Source organism: Herpailurus yagouaroundi, unplaced genomic scaffold (genome assembly GCF_014898765.1).
Source record: "Herpailurus yagouaroundi ecotype Mexico unplaced genomic scaffold, PumYag 166, whole genome shotgun sequence".
In the NCBI taxonomy this organism is placed as follows: domain Eukaryota; kingdom Metazoa; phylum Chordata; class Mammalia; order Carnivora; family Felidae; genus Herpailurus; species Herpailurus yagouaroundi.
Window position 1 is genome coordinate 5153521 of NW_024412407.1, and position 19450 is coordinate 5172970.

At 44.9% G+C, this 19450-nt stretch overlaps 1 protein-coding gene across 3 annotated transcripts in view; it reads left to right on the top strand.

Annotated features, from left to right (window-relative positions):
- The first annotated feature begins 2625 nt into the window (after nt 1–2625).
- Nucleotides 2626–19450, top strand: part of FMNL3 (formin like 3) — a 53909-nt gene continuing 37084 nt past the window's right edge. For 2 of the 3 annotated variants that reach the window (XM_040488218.1, XM_040488220.1), the window contains exon 1: nt 2626–3025. In XM_040488218.1, the coding sequence (XP_040344152.1) occupies nt 2900–3025 (126 nt within the window). In that variant the 5' untranslated portion in view covers nt 2626–2899. The remainder of the gene's footprint in view (nt 3026–19450) is intronic. The other variant, XM_040488217.1, reaches the window with a different exon arrangement.

The window sequence follows — 19450 nt, forward strand, 5'->3', positions numbered from 1 at the left end:
AAATAAATAAATAAATAAATAAATAAATAAATAAATAAATAAATAAAGTTAGAGATAACTATGCTTGTATCTATAGACAAAATGTGGCAAGAAAAAAAAGTTTTTTTAAAAAAAGAATCTGATCATTCCTCTCCATCTGCACAGCTACCCTGGTTCAAACCACTAACATCTCTCACCTGTACTATTGTATTAGCCTCTTAACTGGTCTCCCTGTCCATGCCTCTATTCAGTTTATTTTCTTTTTTTTTAATGTTTACTTATTTTTGAGAGAGAGAGAGAGTGAACAGGAGAGGGGCAGAGAGAAGGAAGACAGAGGACCTGAAGCAGGCTCTATGTTGACAACAGTGAGCCTGATGTGGGGCTTGAACCCACAAATCACAAGATCATGACCTGAGCCGAAGTCAGACACTCAACTGACTGAGCCACCCAGGCACCCCATTCGGTTTTTTTTCAATGCAACAGCTATTATAATCCTGTTAAAACATAAGCTAGGGGGTGCCTGGGTGGCTCAGTCAGTTAAGTGTCCAACTCTTGATCTTGGCTAAGGTCATGATCTCACAGTTTATGAGATCCAGCCCTGTGTGAGTCTCTGAGCTGACAAGTGTGGATCCTGCTTGGGATTCTCTCTCTCCCTCTCTCTCTGCCCCTCCCCTGCTCATGCACACACACACTCTCTCTCTTTCAAAATAAATAAATATTAAAAAAAAACCCACATAAGTTAGATAATATTATTCCTTAGCTCAAAGTCCTCCAATAGCTATCTATCCTACTTTGAGAAAAACCAAAGTCATTATGATAGCCTACAATGGCCTGCACAGTATGATTTCTGGTTACTTTCTGACCTCATCTTTTACTCCTCTTTCTCCTGCTGATTGCACTCCAGCCACACTGGACTCCTTGCTGTTCTTCTAACACATGAGGCATAGTAGGCATTTACCATCCTCTCTGTCTGGATCATTCTTCTCCCAGATATCTACATGGCTTACTCCCTTACTTTCTTCAGATATTTCTCTAAATCCAAATGTCATCTTATTGATGAGGCCTTCTCTGACCATCCTATTTAAAATTTTAACCTTTCTTCCACCTCTATCCCTTTTTAGTTTTATTTTTTTAAACGTTTATTTATTTTTGAGACAGAGAGAGACAGAGCATGAATGGGGGAGGGGCAGAGAGAGAGGGAGACACAGAATCGGAAGCAGGCTTCAGGCTCTGAGCCATCAGCCCAGAGCCCGACGCGGGGCTCGAACTCACGGACCGTGAGATCATGACCTGAGCTGAAGTCGGACGCTCAACCGACTGAGCCACCCAGGTGCCCCTGGTTTTATTTTTATTAACACTGATCCCTAACACCTGTACATTTTACTTCTTTAGTTGTAAATTTCAAAAGGGCCAGATATTTGTTCTTTTTGTTCACAGATATATCTTCAATGTATAAAACAGTATCTAACATATAATAAGCCTTTCAATCAAAATTTGTTGAATAAATAAATGAAAAGTCAAGGGGATAACTCCAGGCATGGTTGGATTCAGGTTTTCAGCATGTTACTAGAACTATGTCTCTGTCTCTTAGCTTTGCTTTCCCCAGCAGGCGTGAGGTGTGATGGGTGATGGCATGATGGCCACCAGCAGCTCCAGATTTACATTCTAACAATCCAGTAGCCCTAATGGAGAGTATCTTTTTCCTGACTGTTCCAGTGAAAGCCTTGGAAATGAGCCTTATATTCTGGGTTTGGGTCAAGTCTAAAACAGTTTCTGACGATAGGGCAAGAAAATACTGTGGTAAGGCCTGGGTCATAGGGCCCCTTGGAAAGGGGGGGAAGTTCAGCTCTATTTGGACTGAGAACAGGGGACTGGGGGTTCCCTAAGAATAAAGGGGGTGCTTATTACTTGAAGAGGAGGGATGGAAGCTAGGCTAGCAGAAACAACAAATGTCCATCACATCATCAGTGATGACCCATCAGCAGACCTGGCCCAGAATAGCATTCTTCTGCACCTCCCTTTTCATGTCCAGTCAGATCAACCTCTGAACTTTTGTAAGAGTCTCTCCTCCTAAATGCCTTTTCACCTGTCTCTGTCAGTTAAGGTCTTCCTCATCCCTCAGTGCCCAGTTCAAATAAGAGTCCCTGAAGATAACTCTTAACAGATGTGGTCTCTCCGTGTCCTGAGCATTCTAATTGTTTTAGCATCCTACTTCTCTTGTAGTTAGCTTTACACACTATGCCCTGTATTTTACTTATTTGTATACTTTACGAGCTCCTTGCGGGAAAGGGCCGGGTGCATTTCCCGGATGTCCAAGCAGGCGCCTCACACCTTCAGCAACCACGGTGATTCGATTCGTACCGGGGCCGCCAGGGCGCGCTAGGCGCCAGGCGCGAGGCCGCCGGGGGGCGGGAGGCGCTGCGATTGGCAGGTACGGCCGTCAATCAGGCGCGGGGGGGGCGGGGCGGGACGCCCGGGAGGCCTGTGGGCGGGAGGCGGGCCCTGCATGAATGGGGCGCGCGGCGCGCGGGCTGCAGTCAGCGCACGGGGGGGAATCCGGAGTCTCAGCCGGGAGTGGGTGGGAGGAAGCGAGGGGGGGTGCAGGGAAGGGAAAGAGCGCGAGGGGGCGGGGAGGGGCAGCGGCAGGAGCGGCGCGCCGAGAGCGGCGAGGCGGCGGGTGTGAGCGAGAGCGGTGGCCGGCGTACGGGTCGCTTCGGTGCCGCTGTCCGCTGCGCTGCCTCCGCCCTCGCCGCGCGCCACCGCCTGCGGGACCCTGTGGAGCTCCCAGCGCCCCTCACGGGGCAGAGGAGTCGAGACTAGGGGAGCCGGCGCAGAGGGAGGAGCCGGGTCGGAGCTGCCGAGCCCAAGGCCCCCGGGCGTGGAGGTGGGGGGCTGAGGCCCCCGAGGGGGCCCCGCCGCGATGGGCAACCTGGAGAGCGCCGAGGGGGGCCCGGGCGAGCCGCCTTCAGTCTCGCTGCTGCCGCCGCCCGGCAAGATGCCGATGCCTGAGCCCTGTGAACTGGAAGAGAGGTTCGCCCTGGTGCTGGTGAGAGCTGAGCCCAGTCCCTTCCCCCTCTTACAGTCTCCGAGGTCCCAGCGCCCAGGGTAGGACTTTGCCCGGGTTCCCCCATCCGGCCCACCCCTTAAGGGGGGCGCTTCCGACAGACTCAGTGCCTTCTTGGCAACCTCTGAGCAGCCGCTGGCCGCCCGACAGCCCCGTCGGGGACCTCTCGACCGCGGCCTCAACCGCTGGACACTTCGGAGGAGGGGTCCTCAGCCTGGGACCTCCCCAGGATCCACGCTTCTCCCTCCTCCCAGTCCCCTTCTCTGCAACCCTCTCACTTCTCCCCACTTCCCCGACAGCCTTCCCGGGTCCCTGGAATTCTCACTTCTAAGTCTCTGGCTGGTGCGGGGAATTCAGAAACTTGGGGCCGGCCCCTTCCTCAGCTTAAGTCAGGATTCTCGGACTGGGAAGACTGCCTCTCGTTAACATGGAGGCTTCCCAGGGAGTGGGTCCCACTTCTAGCCTAGACCAGATGTTTGGGGAGAGCGGTGGGGGGGACGGAGAGGGGGCTGGGAGCTCTTGAAGGGGGTGGAATAAAGAGTGATGCCATTCTACTTATTTTCAGAATGGCCTGCAGGCATCCTGCAAAGTTATAGTGGATTTGCCTAAAAGGCTGAACATGTGGATAAGCCATTTCACCAGTGTATTTTTCCAATTGAAACAATACACAAACTATCCCGCCTCCCTTTTTTTCTCCTTCTTTTTATGTTAAGCCCTGGTGGCTGGTTTGTGTTCTTTGCCTGTGCTTCTTTTTAGGCTTTATGTAGGTTCCCCAAAGACCTGTGTAGATGAATTTTAAGCTGACTTTGGGAATCTCCTTTGGTGTGGGAATTGGACATTGATGTCAATGGCCCTGTGGATAGAGAGGATCTGAGCTGGTATCACTGAGATGGAGCCAGAAAATATGTTGGAGGTAAAAATGAAGTTTTGGAGAAAGAAAGTGAACTAGGTGACAGAACATTTGCTAGGAGAGGTAAACCTTTGAGAAACTTGGGGAAATAGTTCCCAGTTCCTCAAAGAACTCTCTAAAGGGGTTAATGCTGCTGTTATTGTTGGTATGGCCTGAAGGGCCGACTTTGCCTTTGCCCATGCGGAGGGAATAGTTGTGGACTTAGCAGCCTTATTGGATTACATCTGCCTTGGAATAGGGAGATTAGATCTGTTGGCATCAGTGGGACTGTCTAGAGATCCTGGCCTCTCCGATGGTGGAGAGCCTGACATTAGCCCACTGGCACCACAGCCAGCTTAGAGGCATTCCAAGGGGAAGTGGTGTTACTGGCACCTCTTGGCCCGTCAGGTCTGCAGAGGGCCAGAGGGATCTGGGCCACACATCCTGTGGCCCTCTGCATTTCCCCCAGCCTCCTCAAGGGGTTGGGTGAGTCAGTGATTACTAATATGCTGTGGCCAACTCAGAGGCTGAGGAGGAGAGATTGAGATTTGGTGCCCTTGAGAACAAGAGCTCAACTGTTGGGAGAACGAGTGGGAGGGAATCTGTACTCCAGTGGGGGTGTGAAACCCCCCCAGTGAGCTGACAGGAGGTAGTTACAGAAATTGGAGAGAAAGGGATGGTTCGAGGTGGACTGGGTGGGGAGCTGCCTTAGATAGGGGCTGCCAGGCTACCTGCCAGGTTGTAAGAGCTCAGAACCAGAGTCAGTCATGTCCTCACTGGAGCTTGGTTGACAAGTTTGTTTAGTTAGTTGGCAAATTGATGGCTTAATATCTACAAAATGCACATGGTGTCTTGATTACTAACCAGAGCACCCAAAGAGCACAGGTCAAGCCAGAGACAGGACCACCCACTTGCAAGTTATACTATCTGTATAAAGTTTTGATTTGTTTCGTCTTGGCTTTTGTTTTGGTCTTCTTTCTGTGTGCCTGAGCTGCTGCTGTTGGGGGGTTGGGACAGGGCAGGCCAGGGCTAGTTAGCTGTCTTATGGGAGGAGGGGATTTTACCTCACTTTTCCAACACAGGAAAATCATGCTTTCTTGGGAATTTGAGTTCTTCTCTGGGGGCACTTAGAGAACTCTCTTTCCTCTGCTTCTGAAACATGCCCTTTTTTACTATCCTTCTTTCTACTATCCTACTGTTTGGGAACAGTACTGGCTGTTGGATACTTGAACCTAGAGCAAGCTCAGGTGTATTTCTTGAATAGTCAGGAGAAGCATATTGTAGTAGAAAAAGCAAGGTCTGTCTTAGTAACTGTCTTCACCTCTCTGAGCCTCATTTGTAAATTTTATAGATTTCCTTATCTAGAAAATGGGGTAATAATCTCTGTCCTGGTAGGTTTATGAGAACTAGATGAACCATGTATATAAGGCCCTTGGTACCCAGTAGGTACTCAGTATAGATTAGCTTTTTTTTCTTGATTGTGAGTCAGACAAGTTGCTGCTTTCTTACTTTTTTCTTTCCCAGATTGTTAGCATCACTATGATTGATTTGGTTTATTAAAAAGCTATTTGGGAGTTTGTTGAAGTGTCTTGGTTAAGCGTATGGATGGATTTTCAAATCAAAGTAGGCTGAAATACTGGCCTCTCCACAGTCTCTAGTTAGAAAAGTGTTTGGACTTAAGCAAGTTGCTTAATATCTTTGAGTCCCAGTTTCTTATAAATGGAGATAATAAGAGTAATTGCCACATGAAGTTGCTTTGTGCATATAATGAAACGGGAAGTCAAGTACTTAGATAGCAGAGTCTGGCATCTACTATATGCTCAGTAAGTGGTAGCTTTTAAATTTGTAGCTCCCAGCAGTGACTCAGATCTGAGATCACTGGTATTCCCAAAAAGGATTTTGAGTTTAGAAATCTGATGAAACCAATTACCCTGTTCTGTGTAGCTAGACTCAGGATATGCCTTCTGCTGTCAGATGGAGGGCTTCCCCCAATTCCACTGTATCTGTGGAAACGTATCTGTGGAAACTCCGCCCTGAGAAGAACACTGGCTGGGAAAGTTGTATCATTGTGAGTCAAGACCACAGGCTCCCAGCTTTCTGGTGTAGACACATGATCTGACCCACAGCCTGTCAGCCGAGGTTGGAGAGCTCAAGGTCTGAGGCCATGAGGTGATTTGTTCAGGACATTGATGGCAAGAGTCCTAACCCAGCCCAGTGCCCTAATGCAAGGCTTCCCTACTGCTATGCTGGGATACTAATTCCCTTATCCCTGGGGGCAGCTGAGGTCCCTGATTGGTCACCTCTGATTGGGATTAGTTCTACCATTTATCCCATGTGCTGTACAAATAGTATTATTTTCTAGGTGTGCCCTAATATGAAAAATGGTTGTGAGTCTGTGTTATGCTGTTTCTTTGGGTTCCTTCCTTACCCACCCTGTCTGAGCAGCAGCTCCTATTGAGTACTGACAAGTTTAGGGATGCTGCAGCTATTGGAGCTTCTCTATTAATACCAGAATGAGAACCTATCTCTGGTCTGATAAAGCCATAGTCTGTGTTTTGGTCCCAACTAGATTACTACCCAAGCTCAGTTTCGCACAAATTAGTATTCTGGCCAGTACTGGCCTTTGCTTAGATAGAGACGGGAGGCAGAGGGCTTTAAGAGCTTTGGAAGGATAGCCGTCTGCCCTTGTGTTTGTACCCTCATTTTTCTCTTTGCTGACTTATTACAAACTTGAAACAGAGTCCAAAGGTTCTGACGCCAGAAAAAACCCTGGATATCCCTTAGGAGGAGGTTCTCAGGGCCTAAGGGTGGGGTTGTATGACAGAGCCTGTCCCTACCATGGGTCCTCCTCTCACATTTCCCTGGTGATGACTGATGGCTTGGGGTTTTGCTGTAAGTGTAGCATTGATGTGGGAGCTAAGCTAAGCTGGGTGCTAGTTGTCTAAGAGGCTTTGAGGGCCTCCTTTGACACAGAAAGGGGCTGGGAAAAACTTGGACTAAATATCAAGTTCCAAATGGCCATGGTGGAAATTTTTTTCCCAGCCCTGGGGATTGTGGTGAATTAGTTCGGGCTGGAATAGGACATGGGGGAGGGAAAGGACCCTTGACAGCAGCTGGTCAGAGGAACCCCTTGCTCAGAGACCCCACTGAGAAGACCTTAGGAGCCTCATTCCCTTGACCTTCCCATATGACCCTGCCTTAGACTGGGAGAAGTGTGTGGGGTGGAGGCATAGGACTGACGGAGTGGACTTCTTGTCATTTGGGAATGTTTTCTTTGCTCAGAGGGAGTTTCAGCTTTTTTTCTTTTTTCTTTTAAAGTAGTACTCATTCCCTGAGAAAAGTATGGGTGATTTAGAAAGGAGAAAAGATTAGAGATTTATATTGAAGAAAAACATCCACATTTTCTTTTAAAAAAAAAAAATTTTTTTTAACGTTTATTTATTTTTGAGACAGAGAGAGACAGAGCATGAACAGGGGAGGGTCAGAGAGAGAGGGAGACACAGAATCTGAAACAGGCTCCAGGCTCTGAGCGGTCAGCACAGAGCCCGACGCGGGGCTCGAACTCACGGACCGTGAGATCATGACCTGAGCCGAAGTCGGACACTTAACCGACTGAGCCACCCAGGTGCCCCCATCCACATTTTCTCTAGTTCCTTTACCAAATGGAGCCAATGCGTTTTAAAACTTTTCATATTTTTCTCTGCATAAGGTTTTGTACAGTGTTGTAATATTGCTATGTATATATTTTTAATCCAGTCTGGGGTGGTGTTTTGTTTGTTTGTTTTGGGGGGGGGTTGGCTTTGTTATTTCACTAGTTTTCCCAAGCTAGTCATTGTAAACATTTTTAAATGCTTGTACAGTGGTGCCTCAAGTGAATGTACCATTGTGTACTTAACTGTTCTATTGTTGGACATTTAAGTTGTTTGCTTCTGTTTGCCATCATAAACAATGCTGTGATGAACATCTTGGTGTACAAAACCTTTTCAATATTTAGAGTTTTCCTTAGGATAGAAATCCAAAATTGAACTCGCTAGGTGGTAGGATATAAAATTTTTCAGGTCCTAAATACACACTGCCAAATGTTTTTTAGAAAGGGAGTAATGCATGTGAGTATCCTCAAAGGAAGGGAGGAGGATTCAGAAAAGCTTCTTTTCTCCTGATTATGACAATAAGACATGTTTGATAAGCAAATTTAGAAGTTAAAACATAACAAGTATAAACTGTGTAGAAAAGAATAAAGAAAAGAATTAAGGGGCACCTGAGTGGCTCAGTCGGTTAAGCGTCCAACTTCGGCTCAGGTCATGATCTCACAGTCTGCGAGTTCGGGCCCTGCGACGGGCTCTGTGCTGACAGCTCAGAGCCTGGAGCCTGCTTCAGATTCTGTGTCTCCCTCTCTCTCTGCCCCTCCCCCACTCACACTCGGTCTCTGTCTCTCAAAAATGAATAAATGTTAAAAAAAATTTTTTTTAATAAAAAAATTAAAATCACCTGTAATCTCACCGTCTACTATTAACATTGTGATGTACTTATATATATTTTAACAATTGGGATTATACTATGAAAATTGTTTTGTAAACTGATTTTTATTTTACTATCTTAGGCATTTTCTCCTTTGTTTAAACATTCTTTAGTATTAATAATTTCATGGCTGGATAGTGTTCCATAGTACAGTACTTTCTTACTGCTTTATCTTATATTTTGCTTTTTTGCTACTATAAATAACACTGTGAGGACTATCCTGTGCATAAATATTTGTGTGCATCTCTGATTATTTAGGATAAATTGCTAGAAGTGTAATTATTGGGTCAAAGGGAATATGCTTTTTAAGGTCCTTTGAGAAATATGCTTCTAAAAAAGTTGTACTAGTTAGCTTTTTCACTGATAGCGTGCATCTCTCCCTTTCTTTGTAAGCTAAACATTACTGGATGTTTAATATTTTTAAAACTTTGCCAATTTCATTCATGAGAAATGGTGTCTTGTTTTACTTTGCATTTTTCTTTCAACATTTCGTCATAAGTGTTTTGGCCATCTTTTTGTGACCTTTGCTCTCTGTTGGGGATTTATTACATATACATATTTCTATGTAATAAATGTATACATTTCCACATTTTTATTATCTAACTTTTTCACATATGAAAGAGCATATTATGTAAGATTAAAATAATAAAAAAAATGGACACTGGTGTATCTACTGTGGAGTTCTTGGAATTGCTTCCTGTCCCTTAATTTCTTCTCCCTGCTATTTTATCTGGGACGAAGAAACCCTTAGCTCGGGACTTGTTGGGTCTGGTACAAGTCTGCAGCTGGGACGGTCCAGGTGGCAGGCACACCAGTGTTTCAGAGCTCTGTCTGTGGGGAAACAACCGCTACAGCTGGTGAGAACAGGAACTGGTCATGGTGGAAATAGCTAATCTTCAGTGAAGTGAAAAAAGAAGCCAAGGTGGAAAGGAAATGAGACCACAGATCCTCCCCTGCCCCTGAGGTCGCCTGGGAAGGCTGGTTGGAGCCAGGGCCCTGGTTCTGTGGTCAAGACCGGAGTTCCGCCCCAGAACTGACTGCGGCGGGCCCCGGGGACAGCAGCACTGGCTGCCTGAAGTTGGTGTGTTAACTGGTCGGCCAGGCTGGTCACCTCCTTTCTGGGGAAGCGTTTTTCCCAAGTCTGAGCTGAGCTGAAGCAGTGCCAGGGAAAGGCCGGGGGTTCATTCCAGTTCGGAAATGCACTTCAGAGAAGAGGAAGGACCTTTTCCTTTGAAGATAAGAGAGGGTGCTGTCTCCACACAGCCCTCCCACCCCCAGCTCTTTGCTGGGTACTTTAGGGCTCCCCCTTTGGATAGCACCAGTTGGGAATTTAAGGGGTTTTTGTCATCCCTGAAGAAGTGTGTTGCAGAATAGAGATGAGATGAACAGCTGGAATTCCTGGGTTCCCAGTTCCAGTCTCTCTTTTGCCTCCCTCAGCAAAGCCACATCTTTGTATGTTGTTTTCCTTCCACAAGGGAGAATGAATCACCCAAGAAAGATGTGGAGCTGTCAAGCTGCCTCTCTGTCCTTGAGATGCTCTGGTTTTCTTTCCCTCCCACCCTGCTCTCTACTCTTTATCTTTCAGAATCCTCCTCTTTCCAGATTCTCTCACCTTTTCTGTCTTTCATCCCCTCGCAACAAAGTTGTGGGTTGGGAGTTTCTGTGTGGGGTAGGAGAGGAACTGGATAGGGGTTTTTGGAAGTACCTTTCCCCTCACCCCCAGATTTACTAATTTGCATATTTCTCTCAGTTTATGAAGTGCTCTGAGATCCTTAATGTGTTGCAAATAATGTTCAGCACCACAAAGGGCTGGCAGAATTATTTACATGATGAATTTTGCCAGTAGAGGAAGGGTTTAGGCTGTTTACAATGTGATGGCTCAGTTCTTGTCCTTATCTCTTCCTCCTATCCCCTCCTCATCTCTTACCACCTTCCCAACCCCATCCAGAGTTGGGCTGGTAGCCTTGCCTCTGGTTCCCTAGAAGCATTAACAGAGCTGGCATACTCTTTTTTCCCTACTTGCTCATCGACCCAAGTCTAGACTAGAAAATGCCATACCCTCCTCCAGTCGCCCAGTGCTTCTTGAAGTAGGAGCTAGGGATGAGCCTTGTGTTTGGTACTTCAGGAGATGGTTATCTTGTTTTAAGAACTGCTTACCTGAAGCTTAGAGTAGAGTTAGTTTCTGCTCAGTTTTTACAGGCTTCCTAGCAGGGAGCTGGGAAGCCAATCCCTAGATCTTCCCAAGTGTTTCTCATGAAACTTTTTAAAAAGCCTCTATTCTGGGTGGAAGTAGCTGGTTTGAGACTTTTGCTGGCTCTTGCTGATTATTGGAAAGGAAGAGCATCAGTTTTGGAATCAGAAAACTTTTTGTTTTTCAAGTTTTTATTTAAATTCCAGTCACTTAACATACGGTGTGGAGTCAGAAGACATAGGTTCTGATCCCACTTTATTTATTTTTTAAATGTTTATTTATTTTGAGAGAGAGGGAGTGCACTTGCATGCATGCAGAGTGGGGGAGAGCAGAGAGAGAGAGACAGAGAGAATCCCAAGCAGTCAGCACTGTCAGCACAGAGCCTGACTGGGCTTGATCCCATGAACTGTGAGATCATGACCTGAGCCAAGATCAAGAGTTGGACGCTTAACCAACTGAGTCACCCAGGCACCCCTCTGATCCTACTTTATAGCTTTTTTCCCTCAGCTGAATGACCTGAAGCTGAAAGCCTATAACATTTCTGAGCAAATTTCATTCTTTATGAAATGGGTAATGATAATACCTACCTTACAGGGTTTGATGGATATTTACAGTAGAAAACATAGTAAAAATACTTTGTAACCTATAACGGTTCTACCAGGAAATGTTTGTGTCATATACATTGCCCACTACACCAACTTCTGTTCCCAATAAATAAAAGTGGTTGTCAAGTGTGGGAGGTGTGATCCCAGAAGGGAGTTTTTGGAAACAAGTGGGGATATTTTGGTTATCACACTAACTGGGTGGTGCTATTGGCACTTAGTGCCTGAGGGTCAGGGATGGTAACTATCCTACAGTGTTTGGGTCAGTCAAGCACAGTAGAGAATGATCCTGTCCACATGCTGATAGCACCCCCACTGAGAATCCTCATCTACTAATCTGTACCTCCATTGCCTTGTGTCTCAGTTGGGGATGAAGCTTCAGGTGCAGCGAAAGTGAAGGCACAACCATAGTTTTTGGTACTTTCTTGATTTTCCCTGTTATGCCCTCAGGCAAGAAGTGGACTTCTTTTGTGACTTCTGTCTTTAGGTTTAAGGCCTGATTCCCTGATGCCCTCTGTGCTTTGGGCCCTACCCTAAAACTTACCAAGGAGCCGTGTGGGGTATGCATACTCCACTGCTGACCTTTACCCACCCCAGATAGCTCCTTAAGCCAGGGTAAAAATTCTTTTAGGTTGGGAATATGTGTGAGAGATCTTTCAGCAATGCTTCTGAATCTTTTGGGTAACAGGCCCTGTTTCGAATCTGATTAGACGTGTGACCCCTGGTTCTCCCTGCCCTAATGCATATGTGCACACACAACATTTTGGGGGGTTAAAGCTTATTCTTGGATCTGCTTAGGAATCTCTGGCTTTGAGCCTAGAGTAATGGGAAGGTAGAGCTGAGTGAGTACAAGATACAAGTACTCTTGATGTTTTGTAAGGAGAAGCCCTGGTTATCAGGTCAGATGAAATGACGTCTCTTGGTGGTGGTTCCAAACAAGAGAGCTTGATCAAACTTGGCTGACTCCCATTCAGAGGGAGATATTCTGGCCCCTGGACATTTTGACTTAATTTTGATTAAGGACATTGTGTGGTGGGGTCTGCCCTTTTGAGCTACACCCTCAACCTCCAGGAACATCTAGGTAGGGATGACAGGATGTACTTTGATAAACCAGGGGAACCAGTGGCATCCTTGCAGGGAGACCCAAAGGTTAGCTCATATCCTGTGTTTGGAGGTAGTGCCATATAGGCCTAAATTCTCTGGGAATATCCAGGCAGTCGGCTTCCCAGGGTGTGCCTGAGAGGGAACTGTGAACAACCAGTCTCTAGCAGTTAAATCCTCTTGCTTTCTACCTTACAACAGCTATTGCTACTGCTACTACTAAAAGACTTTTAAATGACCTGTATGTTTTTTGGCTGCTTGGAATATTTCATAGTAAAATCTCTGAAGAAAAATTCAGATCTTTTAGGGGCCTTATTATGAAAAAAAGTTTTTTTTTTTAAAACAGCATTAAAAACGTTTTCTGGGTAGAGTCTCCCATCTCATCCTTATAGGAATAGATCAGTTTCTGGTTTCCACCAAATGCCTCAACTTAACTTGCATAGGTTAAGGAAAGAGAATTAACATTTGTTGGGTATATGCCACATGTTTTACATGCGTTATGTCAGTTAACTTGTCAACAACTCTGTGGGGCATTTATTTCACTTCTATTTTACAGGTGATGAAACCAAGGCTCAGAGCGGTTAACTAACCTGGAGAAGGTCTCTACTTAAATGTCATTTACTTAGAGAGGCCTTCAGCAAAAATTTTTAGTTTTTTTTTTTTTTTTGTTCATGTTGAAAGGACTGCTAGAAATACAACTTTTAAAAAATGCTTAATGTTTGATTGTATACATAGTAATTTACCTTTATCTACAGTGTTTACATTTTTTACAAGGAGAATGTACTTATGTGTTACTTATGTAATTAAAAGTTCAAGGAAAGGAAAAAAAATTCTTAATCTCACTAGAAGTCAAGAAAATGAACATTTAAAATATACACTTTTTATACTAATCATCTAGCGAAATTTTAGAGATTGATTATTTCTGTGGTTGTCTTTAATAGTACAATAATACACTATTAATGGTAGGGTAACTTAGTAGAGGCATTTTAGAGGGCATTTTATAGTGTCTATCAATTTCAAATGTGCATACCCTTTAACCAGGCCATCTTCTAGGAAACCATCCTACAGAACTGTTTACACATGTACATGAAGGTACATGTAAAGAATCCTCAGGGCTGCATTGTTTAACAGTAAAAAACTGGGAACAACCCAATGGTCTATTTTGTGGTCAAATCTGTTTCTCTTCCATTCACCTAGTTACTTAAGGCAAATGCTGGGAGTCATCCTTAATTTTTTCCTTCTCCCTTTCCCATACCCTATCAGCAAGCCCTGCTGATTCCATTTCTAAAAATATGGCTCAGATCTACCCATTCTCTCTATCTCTACTGCCACTGCCTCAGTCCAAGCAATATCAGCTCTTACTTGTATCATATCCAACCAACTGGCCTCCCAACTTCCCCTATTGCCCCTTTCTCCATCCCCCTATTCATTCTTCATAAAGCAGCCAAATTTAAAGTCTAAATCACATAGCATCTTTCCCCTGCTTAAAACCTTTAATGGCTTCCTTTTGTACAATAGAAAAAAAGCAAACTTCTGGCATTGGCCCTTAAGATTTGTACATTGTTTGGTCCTGCTGACCTCTTTGACCTCACTCACCCTCCTGTTTACCAAGCTCCATGTTAGCCTTCTTTCATTTCAGTACAAGCGCCTTTCTGTCTCAGGGCCTTTGCACAAGCTGTTTCCTCTTCTGGACTGCCTCTGGATCTCCAAATGACTTGATCCAGCGTATACTTCAGGTCTCAGTTAAAAAACAAAAATACCGCCTATTAAAAAAAAAAGCCACCTCTCAGAGAGGCTTCCTTCACTTATTATTCTCTATCTTAGCATCTTACTAATTTTTTGTATTGTTTTTTTATTTTTAAATTATTTGTTGATTACTTTTTATTATCTGTCTCCTGAGCCTGTTGACTCCATGAGGGTGGAGACTTTATGTATGCTTATCACTGTACAGCCAAATAACTGGCCCTGGGTAGGCACTCAGTAAATGGCTGTGGCTGATGGGAATCTCCAAGCTGTGTGTGTTTGTGTGTAAATATAATCATCTAAAAGAGCAATTAAAGAAGACTGTGTATAATGCTTTATAAGTTGCATATGTTTATATGTAAACATATAGAAAAAAGGCCTGGAAGAGTCAACACCAAACTGTCAATTGTGGTGACCCTTGGAGGGGAATGGATAGAGTTGGAGGCTGAACAGTGACTTATTTTTTATTCTGTAAGCTTTTGATTTGATTGAAAAAAAAATTTTTTTATAATATGTACTTGTGCATTTATTCCTCCTCTGAGGCAAAAGGGGGAAAAATAGGGGAGGAGTACTCAACTTTTACTGCAAAGTAGAAAGCTCCTCCTTCTTATTCTCTGCACTAAGGCAAAAGAAGAGCGTAAGAGAAGGACACCCGTGGGGTCAGCAACTGGCCGCACCCCATTCCCTGCCCTGTGCTGAGCTGGCACTAGTTTTTAGAGTAGAAAGAATCCAGGAGATGCTCTTCTGCCCTGAGGCTGTATTTTAAATTCTTTAATGCCATCATGATCTTGGTCCCTAGATGTAGCCAGCTTGTGTATTTTTAGCATCTTTTATTTCTAGGACAGTGAAAGCTGCAGCTCCAGCCTTAGCAGAGCTGTAGCAGGTGAAATCAGCAAAGAGAATAAATGTGAGCCCTGGACTTCACTGCAGCTAAGTTTCTCAAAGTCAAGTCAGTTTAGCAGCCCTGACCCCCAGGGAAGCCACATTCTCTAGATTCTTGTCTCCCAGGAATACAGATTGCTAATCATGTTCATAGCTAACATTTCCTGAGTGCTGATGGGGTGCCAGGCACGGTGCAAAGCTCTCCACACATCATCTCATTTAGTCATCACAGTTGTATGAAATAGTTATTATTATCTCCATTTTATAGATGAGGAAGTTGAGGACCAGGGAGGCTCACTTAGGATCACACAGTTAGTAAGTGATAAAGTCAGGATTTGAATCCAAGCAGTCTGACTCCAAGCCCATGTTCTAAACTATGGTTTTCTTCTCTTTCCAGAGTCAGCCCCTTGTCCTCAGTGCTGCTTTGGAGGGGATTGTGTAGATTAAGGCAGAATATAAGGGAAATTCCAGAACAAGTTTTCCTCTAAGAGGTGTGGTGGGAAGATTTGGACTTGGGAATCAGCTAGACTTATCCCACCAGGACATGGGCTATTCAAGTGTTTAGTTTTGGTTTTCGTTTTTGGGGGGATTTTTGCTTTGTTTTTTACTCACTATGTGCCAGCGATATCATTGGGTATACGCTGGTGGTGAAAAAACAAGTATCACCTCTGCCTTCGTGGAATTTAGAGGGAAAGACAGATATTAAGCAAATAAATACTTAATTGCAAATTATGATAATGTGCTTAGAGGCAAAGAACAAGTCGTTAGGAGAGTGCATAACAAAGACTCCCCCTAAATGAAGGCCAAAAATGACGTTGGAAGTTGAGGAGAGATTTTCTGCTTTCATTTCATTTTCCTGCCTTTCTTGACTTATTAAGAAAATGTGTCTTGGGTGCCTGCTATAAACATAGCACTTTCCTGAGTACTTCAGAGAATTCCAAAGAAATAGAAGACAATGATCACTATCCAAGTTGGAGAGACAAAATATATACTTAGAACTGTACTTTGAATAAGTGTGTGTCATCAGATTGTCTACAAGACTCTTTGTGTACCTCAGTTGTCTTATCCATAACATGTGCATCTGGTCACATGCATTTGTGAAGGCCAAATGAGATCGTGAGGTGATGGGGTCACATAGTTACAAGTACAGAAGGATTGGAGAGTTAGGGAAGGATCGGTGTGGCAGAGGATTGCTAACCAGGCAGTACTCTAAGAAGGACAGGGACTTCCAGTCAGGTCAAAAGGTGACAGGTGTGGATCAGGAGTTAGGAGGCTGTCCTAGGCCAGAGCAGATGGGAGGAGATTAAAGAGATTAAAGAGGAAGAACGAGCTAGCCATGTGAGGGGCAGCCAGGAGCTCTGCTGCTGGGACAGAGGAGCCTAGTTACAGACAGAGGCTGAGCTTGGATCAGGATGGATGATGGGCAGTTCACAGAGTTTTGTCGGAAGAGTCCCTGATTGGTGGAAAAGGCTGTGGAGGCCTTCTTGCCTAGGCTTTCAGTGGGGAATAGAGATTAGTTGGTAAGTGGTTCATAGCCATTCATGGGTTTGCTCTTTAAACTGAACGATTGAAATATAGGAGAAATGAGTGGTGACTCAGTCCTTATAGGTTACAAAATCAGAATAATTTCATGTAAGTATCACTGGATAGAGGATGATCCATATGTTACCCCTGAACTGCAGAAGTCCAAAAATTTAGAAGATTCCATTTCTAGTCACCAGGTTTTGGGCATTCTTTCCTTTGCCAAATCTCTCTTACCTTCTTTTAGTATGAAATCTTATCTTGCACTAAATAATTTATATTATTAACAATGTCTTGTTCACAGTAAGTGCTCAATAAATGTAGCTCATTGTATAGTAACAGTATCTAGTGTTTGTGAGCCGCTTTCTACCTCCTAGTGTTTTCTTGCATACTATTGGGGTGGAAGGTAGAAGGATGGTACCATACCCTCTTCCAGCTAGTCATCCAGGCCAGATGCCTGGGAGTCACTCTAGGCTACTGTTCCTCTCACTTTCTCTCCATATGTACTGCCAGGCCATAGTTGGTCCTCATCAGTTACCTGGTCTGTTGTAACAGATTCCTTAGTGGTCTCTCAACCCCAGTCTTGCAGACCTACCTGCCCTGACCCCTCACATAGCCATATGTAAAGACCTCGGGGAAGGGTTTTCTAGGAAGAGAGAACAATCTGTGCAAAACCAGAGAGTGGGAAACAGTTCTGCACAGTTGAGGACCTGCAGGAACATCAGATTGGTTTACAAGAATGCTGGAGAGAGGTGAGCAGGGCCTAGGTCACGGGGGACCTTGTCAGCCTTGGTAAGGAGTCTGGATATCAATTGTAGAGGGAGTGACCTGATCTGCTTTATAATGTTAAGAGTTCACTATGGCTGTTGTGTGGAGAGTCCCGGAATCTGGCTCCCCTCTGGGCAGCGTGGTGGCCTGAGTGATACCAGGCTCCTCACTCGACTTTGCCCAGCAGAGTGATCATGCCCTCTGTCCTTTCAGGTTTGACTGGTGCCCAGTCCTCACTCCTATACCCGCCCTCAGGCCAGAAAGGGCAGTGCCTGTGCTAAGCTGGCCTCAGTGTTTGGCGTGCCTGCCAGTGGCCTGAGCCTATAATTTGGCGGGTTGGCTGGTTACAAAAATAAAAAGTGCGACCTATAACTAAAGCTGAGTGGATTCAGTAAAGAGGGAGCTTTTAATTTGCAGAGGTCCTGGGCTGTATTTAAGTGGAGGAGAAATGTGTCTCCTCCCTAGGAGCTGCTCCATTTTCTCCCTTTAGTACCTGCTCTGGGGAGGGTTGGGGTTTGGGGGTCTGGGGGGTGAGCTGTGCAAAACTTTAGGGGGATATTTGGAAGGGATGTAAGTGTCCAACAACAGGTTTGATGGGGCTTCCTGCAAAGTCCATATTATTCAGTCTTCTTATGTAGCCCACTGGGATAGAAGTAGAGTTTTTAAACGATTTATTTGTTTATTCATTCATTCATTCATTCATTCATTCAGTCATTCAACAAAGTTTATTGAGTGCTCTGTATCTTAGACACTAGGGATACCATAGTAAATGAGAGAGACAAACTTGCCTGGCAGAGTTCATGCTGTTGGGGTGAACAATAAACAAATGTATAGGTATGCAGTGTAATGTTAGGTAGCAGTAAGTGCCATGGAGAAAAAGAAGGTAAGAAGAGTTATAAGGGCAATATTTTAGATAAGGTGGCAAGGCACTTTTGGGGGATGAGGTATAAGAGAAAGTGAAGGACTACTTTCTGTAGACTCTGGATCCCAGCTCCTGAGGGAGTGTGTCTCAAGAAGGGGGCTCCCTCTGGCAGCACAGCGAGTCTGGACAAGGGTCAGATTAGCATTCATCTGGAGGCACAGCTGGTTCCTAGCCCCAGGTGGGTCCCTGTCAGAGCCTGTGGTCGTCTCTTTCCCCAATCCACTTGTCAGAGCGGTTCGCAGGGCTGGGCAGGGTCTTCACTGATTGTAAATAGTTACTTGTCTTTCAAGGGCTCCTCAGGCCTGATTCTCAAGATTTCCTCAAGTCATTCTGTGTGTTCTTAGCCAATGGAAGAATAAGAAATCTGACCTAGGAAACTGCAGGGAGTTCAGGGATTCCTTTTGCCTGCTCAGCCAGGCCTTTTGCAAGAGCTTTTGGGCTCAATGAATCTGGATTTGAACCCTGGTTCTGCCAGTTATTATCTCTGTGACCTTGGGCCAGGGCCTTAACTTCCTTGAGCCTTAGTTTCTTTATATAATCAGGATAATAATACTTAACTTCTAGGGATTTTGTGAGGATTAAATAACATATGTAAAGGATCCAGGGCAGTGTCTGGGATACTGGGTGCTTAATAAATTTTAAGTAGAAATATTCTAAGACCACTAACCTCATAAAGTAAGGGATTTAGTATTAAGGAGCCCAATAAGAATATTCAAGAAGTATGAATTATTGTTGATGGGTAGGGATTGGTTTTATGTACCTCAAGTGGTAAAATCACTGAACTGCCCACCACACAGTAGCCACCTTGCTTTACCACTTGATGACGTTGGCCTTGTCGTGACCTATCCAAAGGCCTTAGGATCTCCAGGAACTGGCATAGCCCTTGACCTGCCCTTTAGCACATTTCATTTCTTATACAGCCATGGAAGGATCAGACTTTAAGAGCCTTCTGGACTGGGGCATTTAGCAAGGCCAGAACAGTTAGCATAAGCCTGCCCAGGTCCAGACGTGTGCTCCTGGGACAGTACTGAACCCTGGGGTGGTAGGGGCCACTCTTATGTGAGTTCATTTGTAGATTGGAGATCACATACTCCCCTCCCCTCAGTGGCAGCCTTAGAGTGAGGCCCATACAATGTTCTAGAATGGATGGATGAGAGCTAACTGGGGAAGAGTGTCTTTGTTTAAACCTTCTGTGTCCAGAATATGCTTGAGCCCCTTACTTTGGACAGGCTTCTCGTTTGTGGTTGTGGTTATTTTGTTTTTACTCACT